Source organism: Bombina bombina, chromosome 2 (genome assembly GCF_027579735.1).
Source record: "Bombina bombina isolate aBomBom1 chromosome 2, aBomBom1.pri, whole genome shotgun sequence".
Lineage (NCBI taxonomy): Eukaryota > Metazoa > Chordata > Amphibia > Anura > Bombinatoridae > Bombina > Bombina bombina.
The window spans coordinates 491,918,175-491,936,173 of NC_069500.1; the positions used below are offsets into that span (position 1 = coordinate 491,918,175).

A 17,999-nucleotide genomic window follows, 5' to 3' on the forward strand; every position below is an offset into this window, starting at 1 on the left:
ACAATGGGAAATTTTGCTTTTATTCCTAAGTGAATTTGCTGAACATAGCCTATTTATGCAATTGGAGGGACATTTGGGGCCCAATATTTTTACAATTCCACAGTAAAAAGTATCCAAACTTTGTGATATCGTAGAGGGATCATTGTCTGAGCTAGCTGTGGTGGAAATTTAGTGGCACAATGGGAGATTTTGCTTTGATCCCTAAGTGAATTTGCTGAAAATGGCCTATTTATGCAATTGGAGCGACATTTGGGGCCCAATATTTTTAAAATTCCACAGTAAAAAGTCTCCAAAATTTGTGATATTGTAGAGGGGTCATTGTGTGAGCTAGCTGTGGTGAAATTTTAGTGGCACAATGGAAGATTTCTTTTTTATTCCTAAGTGAATGTGCTGAAAAGGACCTATTTATGCAATTCGAGTGACATTTGGGGCCCAATATTTTTAAAATTCCACAGTAAAAACTCTCCAAAACTTTGTAATATCGTAGAGGGGTCATTGTGTGAGCTAGCTGTGGTGAAATTTTAGTGGCACAATGGGAGATTTCTTTTTTATTCCTAAGTGAATGTGCTGAAAAGGACCTATTTATGCAATTCGAGGGATATTTGGGGCCCAATATTTTTAAAATTCCACAGTAAAAACTCTCCAAAATTTGTGATATCACAGAGGGGTCATTGTGTGAGATAGCTGTGGTGAAAATTTAGTGGCACAATGGGAGATTTCTTTTTTATCCCAAAGTGAAATTTTTAGAAAGTGCCTATTTTTGCAATTTGAGGGACATTTGGGGCTCAATATTTTTAAAATTCCACAGTAAAAAGTCTCCAAACTTTGTGATATCGTAGAGGGGTCATTGTGGGAGCTAGCTGTGGTGGAAATTTAGTGGCACAATGGGAAATTTTGCTTTTATTCCTAAGTGAATTTGTTGAAAATGGCCTATTTATGCAATTCGAGGGACATTTGGGGCCCAATATTTTTAAAATTCCACAGTAAAAACTCTCCAAAATTTGTGATATCGTAACGGGGTCATTGTGTGAGCTAGCTGTTGTGACATTTTAGTGGCACAATGGGAGATTTCTTTTTTATTCCTAAGTGAATTTGCAGAAAAGGGCCGATTTATGCAATTCGAGGGACATTTGGGGCCCAATATTTTTAAAATTCCACAGTAAAAACTCTCCAAAATTTGTGATATCGTAGAGGGGTCATTGTGTGAGATAGCTGTGGTGGAAATTTAGTGGCACAATGGGAGATTTCTTTTTTATCCAAAAGTGAAATTTTTGGAAAGTGCCTATTTTTGCAATATGAGGGACATTTGGGGCCCAATATTTTTAAAATTCCACAGTAAAAAGTTTCCATACTTTGTGATATCGTAGTGGGGTCATTGCTTGAACTAGCTGTGGTGAAAATGTAGTGGCACAATGGGGAATTTTGTTTTTAACGCTTAGAGAAATGCTGGAATATGCCTATTTTTTTTACATTTGAGTGACATTTATAACAAAAATGCTTGTGGTATTCATTAAAACATTTCTTATTAGCATATATGTATGGTACAGCCTTTAATAGTCTTAAGAAAGTGCTAACAAATAAGTGTCTGATGGCTTGACTACTGTTTTATAACTGTCTGAGATAGATCCAAAACAGTATCTGATAGCTTGACTTGGATTTTTAAACTGTCTGACTCCAGTTAAAAAAAAAATGCTACAGACTGCACTGTGGAATACCTCACGTATACAAACTGCAGGATAAAAAAAGGTGAAATTAGCAGCGAATTAATTATGGGAAGATGTCAGTATTTGCCCTTTTGGCTTTAAATCAGATTGCACACCGGAGTGAATAGGTTTAAACGCTTTGCCGTTGTTATCAGATTTTCCTTCCTTGATAGAACACCGTGCTAAAATACTACTTACAAACGTGGTCCCTTTAAAAGGCGGAGTCAAGGAAGGGTCAGGGATATAATAACACGAACGCCTGGTGACAGAGACAGTGTGAGTGACAGACAGTGACACTCCCACACTACACCGGTTAGTAAAAGGGTCTAGGGCGGAAGAGTGTCAGGCAGCTAAGGAGGCACAATGAGTGGCAGAGTAGGAGATTTGAGCCCCAAACAGGAGGAGGCCCTGACTAAGGTAAGCACTGTGTACTGGAGATCATTGTATTCTAATGTGCACCGCATTGCATCACACCTTAACATGTACTGCATTGTATATCGCTATAATATGTGCGGTAGAACCTTGTATTGCAGTACTTCCTACTCAACTTCATGCAGTATATATAACATCTGTACATGTACTGACGAGCCTCTTCAGTTACTGTTATTACAGAGTATTGTATTGGTACTGTTCGCACTGCGTTACATGTAAAAAGCAATGGCCATCAATAAATTTACACACTATTTCCTGCTAATTCACATTAAAGCATCTCTTCTTGAGCACCTCGGCTGATACTATTAGAGCATTGTGTTCCTGTATGTCTTTATTTTCTAAACCACTGTTCAGTTGCTGGACAATATGTGGTACCTTGGTGCTTGCGTCAGGGATGTCACAGCTGTGTGTTAGTGGTAACAACTGATATTGATATATATTAGTGATGTTTTTTTCTGCTGGGCTGTTAGGGTTGTGTAATGTTAATTATGTGGTATTTGGGTTGAGTTAGTCGTAAGGGATGATGTAAGTAGATCTATGTGACACTTTAGTGAAATTATTATTGATGAGGGTTTGCCATTGTCATGTTACTGATGATATGTTGGTGGTGAGTGCTGCTGTTGTTGGAAATAGGTGAGATGCTTGCAGTGTGTTAGTCATGAGATCTTAAAGGGATACTAAACCCCAATTTTCTCTTTTAGATAGAGCTTGCAATTTTAAACAACTTTCTAATTTACTCCTATTATCATTTTTTTTTTTGTTCGTTCTCTTGCTATATTTATTTGAAAAAACAGTAATCTAATCTAAGAAGCCGGCCCATTTTTGGTTCAGTACCCTGGATAGCACATGTTGATTGGTAGCAACATTTAGCCACCAATCAGCTAGCACAACCTAGGTGCTGAACTAAATATGGGCCGGCTCGTAAGATTACATTCTTGCATTTTTTCAAATAAAGATAGCAAGAGAACAAAAAAAATTGATGATAGGAGTAAATTGTTTAAAATTGCATGCTCTATCTGAATTATGAAAGAAAAAAATTGGGTTTAGTATCCCTTTAATAATCAATGCTTGTGGTATGTTAGTGTTACTGGTTATGTTTACAACAAAGCTGGAAGTGGTATTACTGAGGATGGAATGGGGTGGTATGTTTGCCATGCTGGTTTGTATGTTACTGATAAGGGAAGGTAGTATTAGGTTAGACATGATTACTGGTGGTAAAATGTTAGAGGTAAAATTGGGGGTGGTATGTTAGTGGTGAAGTTGAAGATGGTATGTTGGTGGTGGTGAAGTGGGATGGTATGTTGGTGGAGGGATTGGGGTTGTTAGTTGGTAGTGAAGTTGAGGATGGTATATTGGGAATTACATTTTTATATGGTACGTTGGTGGTGAAGTTGGAGTGGTATGTTGGTGGTGAAGTTGATGGTGGTATGTTGGGATTGTGAAGTTGGGTTGTTATGTTGGTGTTCATGTTGGGGGTGGTATATTATTGGTGAAGATGGGGTGGCATGTTGATGATGAAGTTGAGGGTGGTATCTTAGTGTTTATGGCAGGGGTGTCCAAACTTTTTTCAAAGAGTGCCAGATTTGATGAAATGAACATGTGCGAGGGCCGACCATTTTGCCTGACATTCTTTGAACCATTTTAAATTAAATGCAAATTAACTATTTTATGCAAAGTTTATTGAATACGGCATACTTTACATTTTGTGACTTGGATGACAAATCTAAACAGGTGTTAAATCACTCTGCCTTTAATATAAAAAAAAACAGGAAGCTGAAATATGTCAGGAACATTGTAAAGTACATTACACAAAGTAATAAAGGTTGTCTGTCAACTTTTAAGTTCAGAAAATGTGAACAGGAACATAACAACAAGTATACATGTGTTCAAATATATTTATAACTGATTTAGACCAACTGACATTAAAGGGACACTGTACCCAAAAATTTTCTTTCGTGATTCAGATTGAGCATGACATTTTAAGCAACTTTCTAATTTACTCCTATTATCAAATTTTCTTTCTCTTGGTATCTTTATTTTAAATGCAAGAATGTAAGTTTAGATGCCGGCCCATTTTTGGTGAACAACCTGGGTTGTCCTTGCTGATTGGCGGATAAATTCATCCACCAATAAAAAAGTGCTGTCCAGAGTACTGAAACCAAAAAAAAGCTTAGATGCCTTCTTTTTCAAATAATGATAGCAAGAGAACAAAGAAAAATTGATAATAGGAGTAAATTAGAAAGTTGCTTAAAATTGCATGCTCTTTCTGAATTACAAAAGAAAATTTTTGGGTACAGTGTCCCTTTAACAGATTTTACAATGTATTCATCTCAATAAAAAAAAAAAAAAACTTGCCTGCACTAATGTGAAGGGTGAAACTGAGATCTGGACTGCAGCACATAGACTAGGTCTGGTTTTGATGCGCAAAATGTCACGCAGGTGAGAGTCACTTAGTCTTGTCCTCACGCGGTTCTTGTTAAAGTTCATAACAGAGAATGTCTTCTCACACAAATATGTTGAGCCAAACAAGCTCAGCATTTTCTTAGCCAATGTTCGAATCTCTTGAAACCGGCTCTTATCCAGTTTGCGGTAACAGTTCACAAGAGAGAGCTGTTGGTGACGACTGCGTAACTCGCTGTCACAATGCAGCTCAATGAGCTCGAGCTGCAGCTGATCTGGAGCATCCTTGGGGTCAACAGAGAATGGAGAGGAGAAAAGGCTGATCTCCTTTTCAATAGCTGCAAAATCTTGAAAGCGCCGTTTAAACTCCCCAGCCAGAGATGCGATGTCTGCTGCATACCTGCTCGTTTGCGCACTGATATCATCATGTGGAAAACTGTTCATTATTTCCTGCAACGCTGAAAAATGAATGGTATTTGGCTCTGTTTGTGACAAATGCCTTAGGAAAAGTTGCAGCTTTTTTCCAAAGGCTTTGATGTGTGAATAAAGCTGGTTCACCGCTGCATCTTTGCCCTGAAGACTCGTGTTCAGTACATTCAGATGCTTTGTTATGTCAACTAGAAACCCCAAATCAGCCAGCCAAATAGGATCAGATAGTTCTTGCATCGGTTGTCCCTTTGTTTCCAATAATTATCCAATTTCCTTTCTGAGAGAGTAGAAACGCTGCAGTGCAGATCCCCGACTGAGCCATCTTACATCTTTATGATATAAAACATCTTCGTATTCAGCCTGGATATCCAGTAGAAACTGTTTAAACTGGCGGTGGCACAGGGCTTTAGAGCGAATAAAATTAATGGTCTTTTGCACCGGTTTCATAACATGTTCATATTTGAGATGTTTAGCACAGAGAACTTGTTGATGATTTTTACAATGAAGTTTAATAGCTTTGCCTCCTTCTTCGATCACCTTGTTACAGATTAGGGTTGATAATCCACTTCGTTCACCAGCCATGGCAGGTGCCCCATCAGTAATAATCCCAGTAACTTTGTTCCAAGGCATTTTCATGTCATCTATGGCAGAACTAACAGAAACAAATAAATATTTTACTATTGTTTGGTCCTTAAAGCTCTGGAGGTCAAGTAGCTCTTCAGTCACATTCATTTCATCGTCCACCCCTCTCAGAAAAATCAACAACTGAGCTGTGTCAGAGAGGTCCGTGCTTTCATCACAGGCTATTAAAAAGAAGTCAAACTCAACTCCTTTTGACGTTAACTGTCTCTTAATATCTGATGAAATTTCTTCAATTCTCTGTGCTACAGTGTTACGAGCCAGGCAAATGTTGTAAAACTCTTGCTTCTTCTCGGGACAGATATTCTGCACCATTTTCATAACGCATTCTTTGATAAAGTCACCCTCAGCAAAAGATTTGTAATTTTTAGCAATTAACGTTGCCACCTCATAGCTAGCCCTTGTGGCATTTTCATTTGACTCACGGGCTCTTGTAAAAAATTGCTGTCGTGACATTAAAACAGCTTTAAGTTGCTTCAACTTTTCACTGCGGTCGCGCCCTGTTAGCTTGTCATAATTTGTGCTATGTCTCGACTGGTAGTGTCTCTTAACATTGAATTCCTTATAAACAGCCACAGTCTCTTGGCATATCAGACAAACACAGTGATTCTGTATTTCAGTGAAAAAATATTCCACTTTCCACCTGTCCTGGAAGCGCCGTCCCTCACTGTCAACTTTCTGTTTCTTATTTGTAGTTGCCATTATAAAAATTGGCCAGATTCCTATATGCGTCCGAGATCTCGCGAGATTTGTGCTTTCCTTCTCCCTGTGCCGGCTGATGACGTCAAGTCCCGTGGCGAGAGATCCCAGGAGTCCTGAGCGGCGCTCGTTGACTCACTGGGGGGGGCTTAAGATCTATATTTGGACAACTTATCTGTGGGGCCTTATCAGTCCGGAACGTGTGCCGCAATTGGCCCGCGGGCCGGACTTTGGACATGCCTGGTTTATGGTATTTGGCAGAGAACTGATATGTATATGTTATATACAGTGATGGCTGTAGGAGCATATTAAAGGAGAGGAATAATCATCGCTTGCTAGTCTTGACTGGTGGAGGGTATCAGTGTTCTTTCCACAACCTTTTTAATGGGTGCGCCACCCATCCTGCTGAATTTACTGACCACCCAGCTAAAATGTAGGTCCATATTAAGCTAAAATTAGCTAATATTTAATCAATGTTTAATCCACAAATGATCACTAATTAAATGTATGTTAAATTTTGCAATTATTTTTATAAAATTACAAAATATTACACTACCCACACCAGGCCAATTCATTTGTTATGACTGCACTTCCGCTTTCCCATGATTGCTTGAGTGGCAGTAAGAGACAATGTAAGCAGAAACGTTGGCTTCTAGATGTCTGATAAACCTGAAAAACTTCCCTAGGGCAGTTATGAGATATTTTACACTATGAACACACATTTCAAAATTGATTTTGTTTCTGTATTTTCAGACTGAGATTTTAAAGGCACACTCAGGTCAAATTAAACTTTCATGATTCAGATACAGCATGTAATTTTAAACAACTTTCCAGTTTACTTCCATTAAAATAAATGTGCACAGTCTTTTATATTTGCACTTTTTGAGCCAACAGCTCCTACTGAGCATGTGCAAGAATTCACAGATATACATATATGCATTTGTGATTGGCTGATGGCTGTCACATGGTACAAGGGGAGTGGAAATAAACATAACTTTGAAATTTGTTAGACAAAAATCTACTACGCATGTGAAATTCATACTAAGTGCTATTGCATTGTCTTTTTATCCTCCATTTGTTGATTATGCAAATCTACTGTATTTACTGGTCCTTTAAGTATTGTTTTTTTTTTTTTTAGTTATAAGGACAAGGAAGTAATTTTGTTAGCAAAATCAACTTTGTTTTCCATTCCAGGTGCACACCCCTTGAAAAGACTTGTTGTTTATCTTATCTTCTTTTTGCAGTTGGGAAATTATATAAATTAGTCCTTGCACTTATTGAGGAATCAATATATAGGCTTAGTATACAAGGTCAGGGCTAGGTCAAAATACTGCAGTCAAGCTTCTGAAGGAAGAAGGAAAAAAAAAAATATTCAGAGTTTAATTTCTTGAGAAACAGACAAAATAAATAATAAAAGTACATTACAAAGTTTTGTTAGGAACCTTTCAAGTTAAAGGGGTATGAAACCCAATTGTTTTTCTTTCATGATTCAGATAGAGCATGCAACTTTCTAATTTACTCCTATTATCATTTTTTCTTAGTTTTCTTTGTATCTTTATTTGAAAAAGTAGGAATGTAAGCTTAGGAGCTGGCCCATTTTTGGTTCAGAACCCTGGGTACCGCTTGCTGATTGGTGGCTAAATTTAGCCACCAATCAGCAAGCGCTACACAGGAGCTGAACCAAAAATGGTCCAGCTCCTAAGCTTACATTCCTACTTTTTCAAATAAAGATACCAGGAGAACAAAGAAAAATTGATAATAGGATTAAATTACAAAGTTGCTTAAAATTGCATGCTCTATCTGTGCTCATATTATAAGTTGAAAGTAGTATATTAGCGATCAAGCAAAAGTCTAGAAGGCACTAACATATAAATATCAGGAAGTACCGATGCGCTAAATCACTCACATAATTGACTTTTATTGGGGCTGTCCATTCACAGTGTAGAGAGTGCTAAATAAATGTTGGCCACGTTAAAATTCTCTGGTAGACCTTTATCATTCACTTATAATACCAGATTGTTCACAATTTTTAGAGCGGAGTTTAATGTCACTTTCGTTTAAATGTGTTCTTCAATTAATGCACTTTAATCTGAGCGCTTTTCTTTTTGTTAAGATCTTTTATGAACTGTCTAGGTCATTTCAGTGCTTAGTGTGTATGCTTAAATGGGGGTTGTTCTAGTTCTGTTGTTACCTTTGTGTTAGAAATAGAAACAAGTGTTGCCACATCAGTTCATCGTTGACTTTAGTGTCCAGAGGTTCTCTGATAGTATTGTCTTGTGTCACTGCAGATTTGAATGTGGTGCTTTTGCATTCGTGGATGTTTTTCATGATGGCAATAAATAGCAGATATTATGCTTAATGGGCCATAGTGTACAATGTTCAACCCTTTAATGTGTTCCTGATGATCCATTTTACTGGTTAGAGTGTTTTAATTGGTTTATCTTTATTTTTTCATATGAAATACCTATTTTGCCTGTTAAAGCCACCACCTAAATTGTAAAATGTCAGTATTGCAGCACTGACTAGACTAAAGAAACAACAAATATGTGTATAATAGACAGCAGCAGAAATTAAAGGGACACTGTACACAAAAAAATTCTTTCGTGATTCAGATTGAGCATGACATTTTAAGCAACTTTCTAATTTACTCCTATTATCAAATTTTCTTCATTCTCTTGGTATCTTTATTTGAAATGCAAGAATGTAAGTTTATATGCCGGCCCATTTTTGGTGAACAACCTGGGTTGTCCTTGCTGATTGGTGGATACATTCATCCACCAATAAAAAAGTGCTGTCCAGAGTACTGAAACAAAAATAAGCTTAGATGCCTTCTTTTTCAAATAATGATAGCAAGAGAACGAAGAAAAAATGATAATAGGAGTAAATTAGAAAGTTGCTTAAAATTGCATGCTCTTTCTGAATTACAAAAGAAAAAAATTGGGTTCAGTGTCCCTTTAACTAGTGGGACTTTGGAGAGATAGACCAGCCCATTTGAGAGTGGGTTCCTGCAGCAGCTTTTAAATTAATTAAATATTTACAATTAAATATTTACACTGTCACTGGAAATTAATGTATTATGTATGTGTATATACTATATATATATATATATATATATATATATATATATATATATATATATATATATATATATATATAATATATATACACACACACACAAATATTTGTGCATGTGAATATGCATCAGTAATGAATACCAAATAAAGCACCAAATAAATGTTTTCAAAGCATTTAAAAAAATATGTTAGCAAAATCTACATTTCTTTGCAGTTCTGTGACACACCCTTTAAAATGACTCATGTTTTTCTTTTCTTCTTTGTTATGGCTAATTAGGTAAAGATATAAATGAGCCACTGCACATATCAAGCAATCACTGTGCTTTACATTGTAGGGTCAGAGTTCTGCTGATCTTATCACCTCTGCCTTTGGCGCTCACTCCTTAACCCCAAATTTTACATTCAGAGTTCTGCCTTTCACAGAATGATCTCTAGCTTCTCTTAGGGCTGAGAAAGACTTACAATTCTCAAATTTAAATTGCAGAAAAAGCGCAATCAAACATTGAATGGGGAATTGCATTTTTTACTTCAACGCCCCTTTAATTTTTATTCTAGTAAAAATTTGAAATATTATTGGAGGGTGCTGCTGTCAATACTTCAACAGTTGCTAGGAGACAGTATGTTTGGGGTAAGGGTTTGTAGCTATATGTTAGTGAAAAAGAATAAGGTGTTATATTGATAATCATTAGGAATTATGGTGGCATATGTTAGTTTATTGTGGTCAGGAGTGTCCACTTATTAAGTATTAAAGTTTTGTCAAGTTAAGGTTTCATGTGATTATGACAGTTGATTTTATCTGACTTATAAACTAATAGAACTGGTCTAGTTACATAACTTGCAGGTTAGGCTGTGGGGATAATCAGATACTGCGGGTGTTATTGGTGGTTGCAAATTACAAATGCGAAGAGGTACAGAATTTTAATCCTGCAGAATTGATCTAAGCCAGTTTTGCATTGCACTGCAAGGTTTCAAGCTTGGATTAGGAAATGGTGAGGGGGAGTATGAAACTGGATGCAATCCAAGGGTTAATACAACTGATTATCTAATCAGGCACATTGAGCAAGTAAGAGGCCTTGACTGCACAGGACACTGTGTTTATGACCTCAGTGGCAATATACACCTGACATGGGACACGGAGCAGGGGTCACATAATTACAAAGCAGTACTAGTTTTACTTCATAGTTGCATATGCACTCATATACCTTGACAGGGCCACACAGTGTTTTGCAAGCCTTTCACTAAAATAACCTATGCATGTAACTAATAATGAATAGAAGGTGTGTTTTTGAGGTATAGGTATGTATGTGTGTCAAAATATCATGCTTTGTTGTGTGCAGGGAGGTGATAAGGTCTCAGGTGAAGCATATGAAAGCTGTTTTACAGCACTGTTCTTGGGAGATGCACACAGTTATGCCTCACTATCACCAGAGTCTGTTTTCCCATTAGGCAAGAAAGGCAGAGGCCTAGGATACCAATGAAGCAGAGGTAGCTGGCTGCAGTACAGAATTCATGAAACCTACAGTGACTGTAAAATGTGATTTGTAATGTTTTTATCTAACTGGTTGAAATGTGCAGTTTATGGAGTTGTGGTCCTTTGCTGCTGTGATTACAAATTGAAGGGAAATTCTAATGCAAATATTGCATGCCCTAATTTGTTGGAGCATCTTACTATGGGCTAGATTACAAGTGGCGCACTAACGTTAGCATGCGATATTGCAATATCACATCTGTGCTCACTTGCACGCGTATTACAAGTTGAAAGTAAATGCAAGTGCAAACTAAATTTGCACTCGCCTGGTTAACGCAACTGAAGTCCCTGCGTAAAGGGTTAGGGCTCAATAAAAAGTTGCACCAAACACAACATAAATACATTAAAATAAAGTGTGTGTGTATATGTATATATATATATATATATATATATATATATATATATATATATATATATATATTAGGGCTGGGCGATATGGGCAAAAAAACAATCGCGATTGCGATTAAATCGCAATTTTCTTATAAATGACTTTAACACCTTAACTTTTCAATAAAAAATGTATTTAAGACTACATAATCTTAATGTACATGTTTCTCAATGTCCAATACACTCTGGGAGAATAAAAATACAAACCACATATATATGTGTGTGTGTATATATATATATATATATATATATATATATATTCATAACCTACAGTATTATTTTATTACACTGTGAGTATGCATTTAACTTGCAGCACTAATGATCTATTAAAAAATAAGCAAGCTTCATAAAATACAATAATATTCTTAGTTCCAGAGTGAGCAATCTCTGTGCCTGTAGAAATAGCATGCAGTAATATTCTATTTGTGCAGTATCCTATATTATAAAAGACAAGAGTTTGTCTGAAGCCGTCATGCGCAGTTCAGACAAACTCTTGCAGCTGATCGCACGCGCACCCACCCGGCAGCAGCGCGAGGACCCAGTGAAACAAAGCAGCGCGAGGAGAGAGAGAGAGAGAGAGAGAGAGAGAGAAAAAAAATAAATATATGGGAATACACCTGTTGAGCAAATAGGAACCAGGCATAAACGCTTTTCCTTCAATCTTTGACCATATTTTTTATCTGGAGCACAAAAGGGGTATTACTTTGACTATGTATTTAACCTTGTTGAAATAGTTAAATTAATTTGTTTAAAATAAAAATGTTTTAATAACATAGAGCATTGCATTTCCAGATTAAAAATCTCCTTTAAATGTTGAAGGAGATATATATATATATATATATATATATATATATATATTAGTGATGTCCGGTTCATGAACGAATCGTTCATTTGAACCGGATCTTTTCACTGAACTGCATGAATCAGTTCACCAGACTGAACTGATTCGTTTGAAACAGTTCAGTTCCTGAGTCATCAGCAGCACTGGTAATATGATCCTAGAGTGAGTTCTGCTCTGCTAACTCCTCCTTTAATGAATCACACAGCAGAATCTCACTCTAGGATCATATTACCAGTGTTGTTGAATCAGTGTACTGTTAGCTAACTCGTTTGCAAACGACTCAGTGTACTGTTAAGAGACTGATTCATTGCAAACGAGTTAGCTAACAGTACACTGATTCAAATAGAAGACCCTGTTCGTGACGTATGTAACAGGGCGTGTTTATTCGTTTTGGGGAGTTTTTAACTTCTAAAGTCTGTTATTCACATCGCAGAGAGCGGTTATGTGTATATGAAGTGAGCGATGCTATAGCTGTAAAGAATGGCGTAATGCGGTCCTAACTGCAGTCTGTGTTGTGTACTGGCTGGGTTCGTTTTGTTGTTAAATAATAAATGTTTCTTATTCTTAGACTTGTACTTTTAACAGTTGTGACAGAAATAAATGTGTTGAATTAAATCAGTGAGATGGTAAATTGTTTATATCCTTAATTTCTGTGCATTTTGTGTTTTTAAAGATTTAATACTTCACTTTCGTGAATAACCTTTGTATCTCCAATTTTGTGAAGTGCTTTTCTTTTCTCACAGTGTGTACCAGGCATTCAAAGATACCCCTAACTGCACCTAAATTAACCCTTACAAAAGTAGCAGGTCTCAACCTTATATTTATAAACCAATGCTGCTTCTGTAAGGGTTAATGATTCAAACATCGGATCAGCGGGCAGAGAGTCTGCAGTAAGAGAATCTGCAGCTCTGCATCACATGCTCAAGTGAACTGATGAATCGGTTCATGAATCGGTTCAGTTAATCGAACTGTCCGAAATGAACCGATTCATCTAAATGAACCGAACTTCCCATCACTAATATATATATCATCAAAAGAAAGGATAATCCACGCCAAAAATGTAAAACTTGACCTTTATTTTCTTTGATTAAAAGTTGCAAACAAGGAGATCCTCACAGCTTAGCAGAGTGAGCGCAGCACTGGGCTTACGCGTTTCGGCGGTTAAGCCGTAGTCATAGCCTCTAATATATATATATTATTTTTTTTATTTTTTAAATAATTGTTTTAGCAAACAAGCATCAACCATACAGTATTTACTGCCAGGATGTGGAACTATCTAGTTGTCACATGTTTGATAAATAAGTGCGAGTACTGCAACTCAATGTTGATACGTGACAATAAGGCAGATAATATATGCCTATACCAAGGTTTACTATAGTGTCATCTCTCTCACACAATAAACACCTCTTCCAAATATGCACCGGTATAAAGCGCTAGCTGTATATCTGACATACATATCCCACCTAATCATATGCCCCATATCGTAGGTCCCCTTCAATCACACTAAGGGAGAATCCATTCAAGTACCCTATTGTCTAGATGGTACTTCTCTAGGAATGGCCGTTAACGCCGTGAAGGAATTGGCGCCAAGACCCGCAGTGCCACATCCACAGTAAATACAGGCTTTAATATAAAAAAAAAAATCAGACCTATAGGTCCAAACAAGCTCCATCCGCAGTGTCAAGGCCGAGCCTGAGAGCGTGCAAACATATAGGGAACAGTCTGTGATCTAAGCTCTACAAGCCATGAGGCTAAACTAGACTGATCCTGTGGCGGTAATATAAACTGGATCGACTGAGGGCCACTACGGAGCCGCAACTCCAGTCTGTATAGGGGCATCCCATCATAGTGGGCGGGGTTATAAATCGCGTACTCTCGCTGTTTTAAAACCGCGCAGATTAATCGCGGTTTAAAACCGCATCCACGACTAATCGTGCAGCCCTAATATGTATGTGTATATATATATATATATATATATATATATATATATATATATATATATAAGCTTCCAAGAAATGATAAGCACAGTCTTACAAGTGTCTCAGCTGCCAGGGTGCACTTCCATATAACGATTCAATACTCCATGCCAAAAAAGGCACTCACTGATCTTGTATGATAAAACATAGCGTTTATTGCATATCGGGTTAGTGCAAAAGTGATAAGAGTTATCTGCACTAATGAGCTAATTACACAAAGATGTTAAACACATAGGGCTCTATTTATCAAGCTGCATATGCAACTTTGGAGGCCCTTCGCTGCAGTCTTGCATGAGTGAGCCTGCAGCCGATAGGAAGCAACGGGCATCAGACCACTGCTTCCAAACTTTTATGCCAGCTCTTAGCTGTTGGATAAAAATCACCCCGAACACGTTCGCCCAGAGTGATTGACCGCCCCTACTCGTGCGCTATTGGGCTAGTGGGGTCTGCATTGCACAAGCACACATTTGTGCAAACTTTGTCTGTCCAGGCTTTATTAAATGGGATCCATAATTGTGATTGGTCCAATACTGTATTTTGTGGAGAACACTTTGTTCAGAAACATCTATTGAATGACGATAACTTCCCATGCAAGCGGAAAATACAGCGAGACAATGAAGCTTGTGTGTAAGTTATCAGGGAAAAGTTGTTTGTTGAAATTTCAAGAAAAAAAAGGTGTAAAATCAATTGGTTTTGGATGGGCAGTTTACTTTCAAAAAAGTCATAAAAGTTAAAGGGACACAAGATGCACCCCATTCATCAGAAGCAGCTAGTAAGTTTTTCTCTTGCAAGGTGTATCCAATCCACGGATTCATCCATTACTTGTGGGATATTCTCATTCCCTACAGGAAGTGGCAAAGAGAGCACACAGCAGAGCTGTCCATATAGCTCCCCCTCTAGCTCCACCCTCCAGTCATTCTTTGCCGGCTCTAAGCAATAGGGTCTCTCTACGGGAGGGTAAAGTGAATGTGGTGTTAGATTTGTAGTTTTATATCTTCAATCAAAAGTTTGTTATTTTTAAATGGTACCGGTTTGTACTATTTACTCTCTAGCAGAAAAGTGATGAAGAATTCTGCTGAGAGGAAAATGATTTTATCATGTTGTAACTAAAATCCACTGCTGTTCCCACACAGGACTGAGGAGTACCAGAAAACTTCAGTTGGGGGGAACAGTTTGCAGGCTTGACTGCAATGAGGTATGTTCAGTCATTTATTTCTAGACAAGACTGAGATAATGCTAGAAGACTGACAAGATCCCCATGTGGGGAGGGCAAGCTATGTTCTGAGACTTAGTATAGAATTGAAGGCTTACTTAACAGGGCTAAATAGGCTGGTTGACACTAATACAGGGCAATCGATTATTTATTTTAAGAAATACTCGTTGGAGACACTTTTAAGCACTTTGGAGTGTTTTTCTGGGGTTATTTTCCACATGACATAAATTTAGTCACCTAGAAGTGATTTTGGTAGGCCTTACAACTCTGGAGTGGGAGGGGCCTAATTTCGCGCCTCAGATGCGCAGTTAGTATTGAAATATAGTTTCATGCTGCTTCACATGGAGGGTTCAGCTGCTGATTGAGTACTTAAAAGAAGCTTTATTTCCCCAAAACTGATCCCTAAGGGCAGGTAGGGCCACAGCAGTAAGCTGTGGCAAGGTACTGTAGTTAATTAACCGGTTGTTGGCTTTAGGCTGCTCCGGTTTGGGCATTAAGGGGTTAATCGTTCTGAAACTTGTGGTGCAATCATATTAAAGCCTTAGGTACATACTGTGAAAATTTTAAAAGGATTGGTGCATTTTTCACTGTTTTGTAAAATTGTGTGCTCTTTTTATTTCTTAAAGGCACAGTAACGTTTTTTCAAATTGTGTTTTTTATTTGATTAAAGTGTTTTCCAAGCCTGCTTGTGTATAATACTAGTCTGTTAAACATGTCTGACACTAAGGAAAATCCTTGTTCAATGTGTTTAGAAGCCATGGTGGAACCTCCTCTCAGAATGTGTCCCAATTGCACTAATATGTCTATACACTTTAAAGATCATATTGTTGCGCTTAAAAGTGTGGCCCTAGATGATTCTCAGACTGAAGGTAATGAGGATATTCCATCTACCTCTCCCCATGTGTCACAACCATTTAGGCCCGCTCAAGCGATGCCTAGTACCTCTAGTGCGTCTGCCCCTATTACATTGCAACAACTAGCGACAGTCATGGATAATTCCCTTGCGGCCTTTCTATCCAAACTACCAGTTTTTCCTGCAAAGCGCGATAGCTCTGTTTTAAGAACAGATTATGAGCAGTCTGAAGCTTTGGTAACCTTATCTGATGTACCCTCACAACACTCTGAAGTGGGGGTGAGGGATTTGATATCTGAGGGAGAAATTTCCGACACAGGAAAGGTTTCTCATCAGGCAGAGTCAGATTCATTAGCGTTTAAATTTAAATTGGAACACCTCCGCGTATTGCTTAGGGAGGTATTAGCCACTCTGGATGATTGTGACCCTATGGTGGTTCCAGAGAAATTGTGTAAAATGGACAAGTACCTAGAGGTCCCTGTATACACTGATGCGTTTCTGATCCCTAAAAGGGTTTGCGGATATTGTTTCTAGGGAGTGGGATAGACCAGGTGTCCCTTTCCCCCCCCCCCCTATTTTTAAGAAAATGTTTCCCATAACTGACCCCAGGCGGGACTCGTGGCAGACAGTCCCTAAGGTAGAGGGGGCTGTTTCTACACTTGCTAAGCGCACAACCATACCAATCGAAGACAGTTGTGCTTTTAAAGATCCTATGGATAAAAAGTTAGAAGGTTTACTAAAGAGAATTTTTGTTCAACAAGGTTTCCTTCTCCAACCTATTGCCTGCATTATTCCGGTAACTACTGCAGCGGCTTTCTGGTTTGAGGCGCTGGAGGACTCGCTCCAGACGGAGACCTCATATGACGAAATTATGGATAGAATTAAGGCTCTAAAGCTGGCTAATTCTTTTATCACAGATGCCGCTTTGCAATTAGCTAAGTTAGCGGCAAAAAAATTCAGGTTTCGACATTATGGCGCGCAGAGCGCTTTGGCTCAAGTCATGGTCGGCCGATGTGTCGTCAAAATCCAAATTATTAAATATCCCTTTCAAAGGAAAGACCCTTTTCGGGCCAGAATTGAAAGAGATTATTTCAGAAATCACTGGGGGAAAGGGCCATGCTCTCCCTCAGGACAAGCCCTTTAGGGCTAAAAACAAAGCTAATTTTCGTTCCTTTCGTAACTTCAGGAGCGGTCCCGCTTCAGCCTCTACAGCTGCAAAGCAAGAGGGTAACGCTTCACAGCCCAAGGCAACCTGGAAGCCTTACCAGGGCTGGAACAAGGGTAAACAGGCCAAAAAGCCTGCAGCTGCTACCAAGACAGCATGAAGGGGTAGCCCCCGATCCGGGACCGTATCTAGTAGGGGGCAGACTGTCTTTCTTCGCTCAGGCTTGGGCAAGAGATGTTCACGATCCCTGGGCATTAGAGATTGTTACCCAGGGATATCTTCTAGAGTTCAAGGACTCCCCTCCAAGGGGAAGGTTCCACATTTCTCGTCTGTCTACAGACCAGACAAAGAAAGAGGCGTTCTTACGCTGTGTAGAAGATCTACATACGATGGGAGTGATAAACCCAGTTCCAGTTGCAGAACAGGGACTGGGTTTTTACTCAAACCTGTTTGTGGTTCCCAAGAAAGAAGGAACTTTCAGACCAATCCTGGATCTAAAAATTCTAAACTAATTCCTCAGAGTCCCATCATTCAAGATGGAGACCATTCGGACAATCTTACCTATGATCCAGGAAGGTCAATATATGACTACCGTGGATCTAAAGGATGCGTACCTGCATATCCCTATCCACAAAGATCATCATCAGTTCCTCAGGTTCG

The 17,999-nt window shown here is 38.3% G+C and overlaps 1 protein-coding gene across 1 annotated transcript in view; it reads left to right on the forward strand.

The window, feature by feature from the left end:
• Positions 1 to 1,977: 1,977 nt before the first annotated feature.
• SEC14L2 (SEC14 like lipid binding 2) overlaps positions 1,978 to 17,999 on the forward strand; it is a 126,125-nt gene continuing 110,103 nt past the window's right edge. Inside the window, exon 1 of the mRNA XM_053702207.1 lies at positions 1,978 to 2,120. Coding sequence (XP_053558182.1) covers positions 2,067 to 2,120 — 54 coding nt within the window. The 5' untranslated portion in view covers positions 1,978 to 2,066. The remainder of the gene's footprint in view (positions 2,121 to 17,999) is intronic.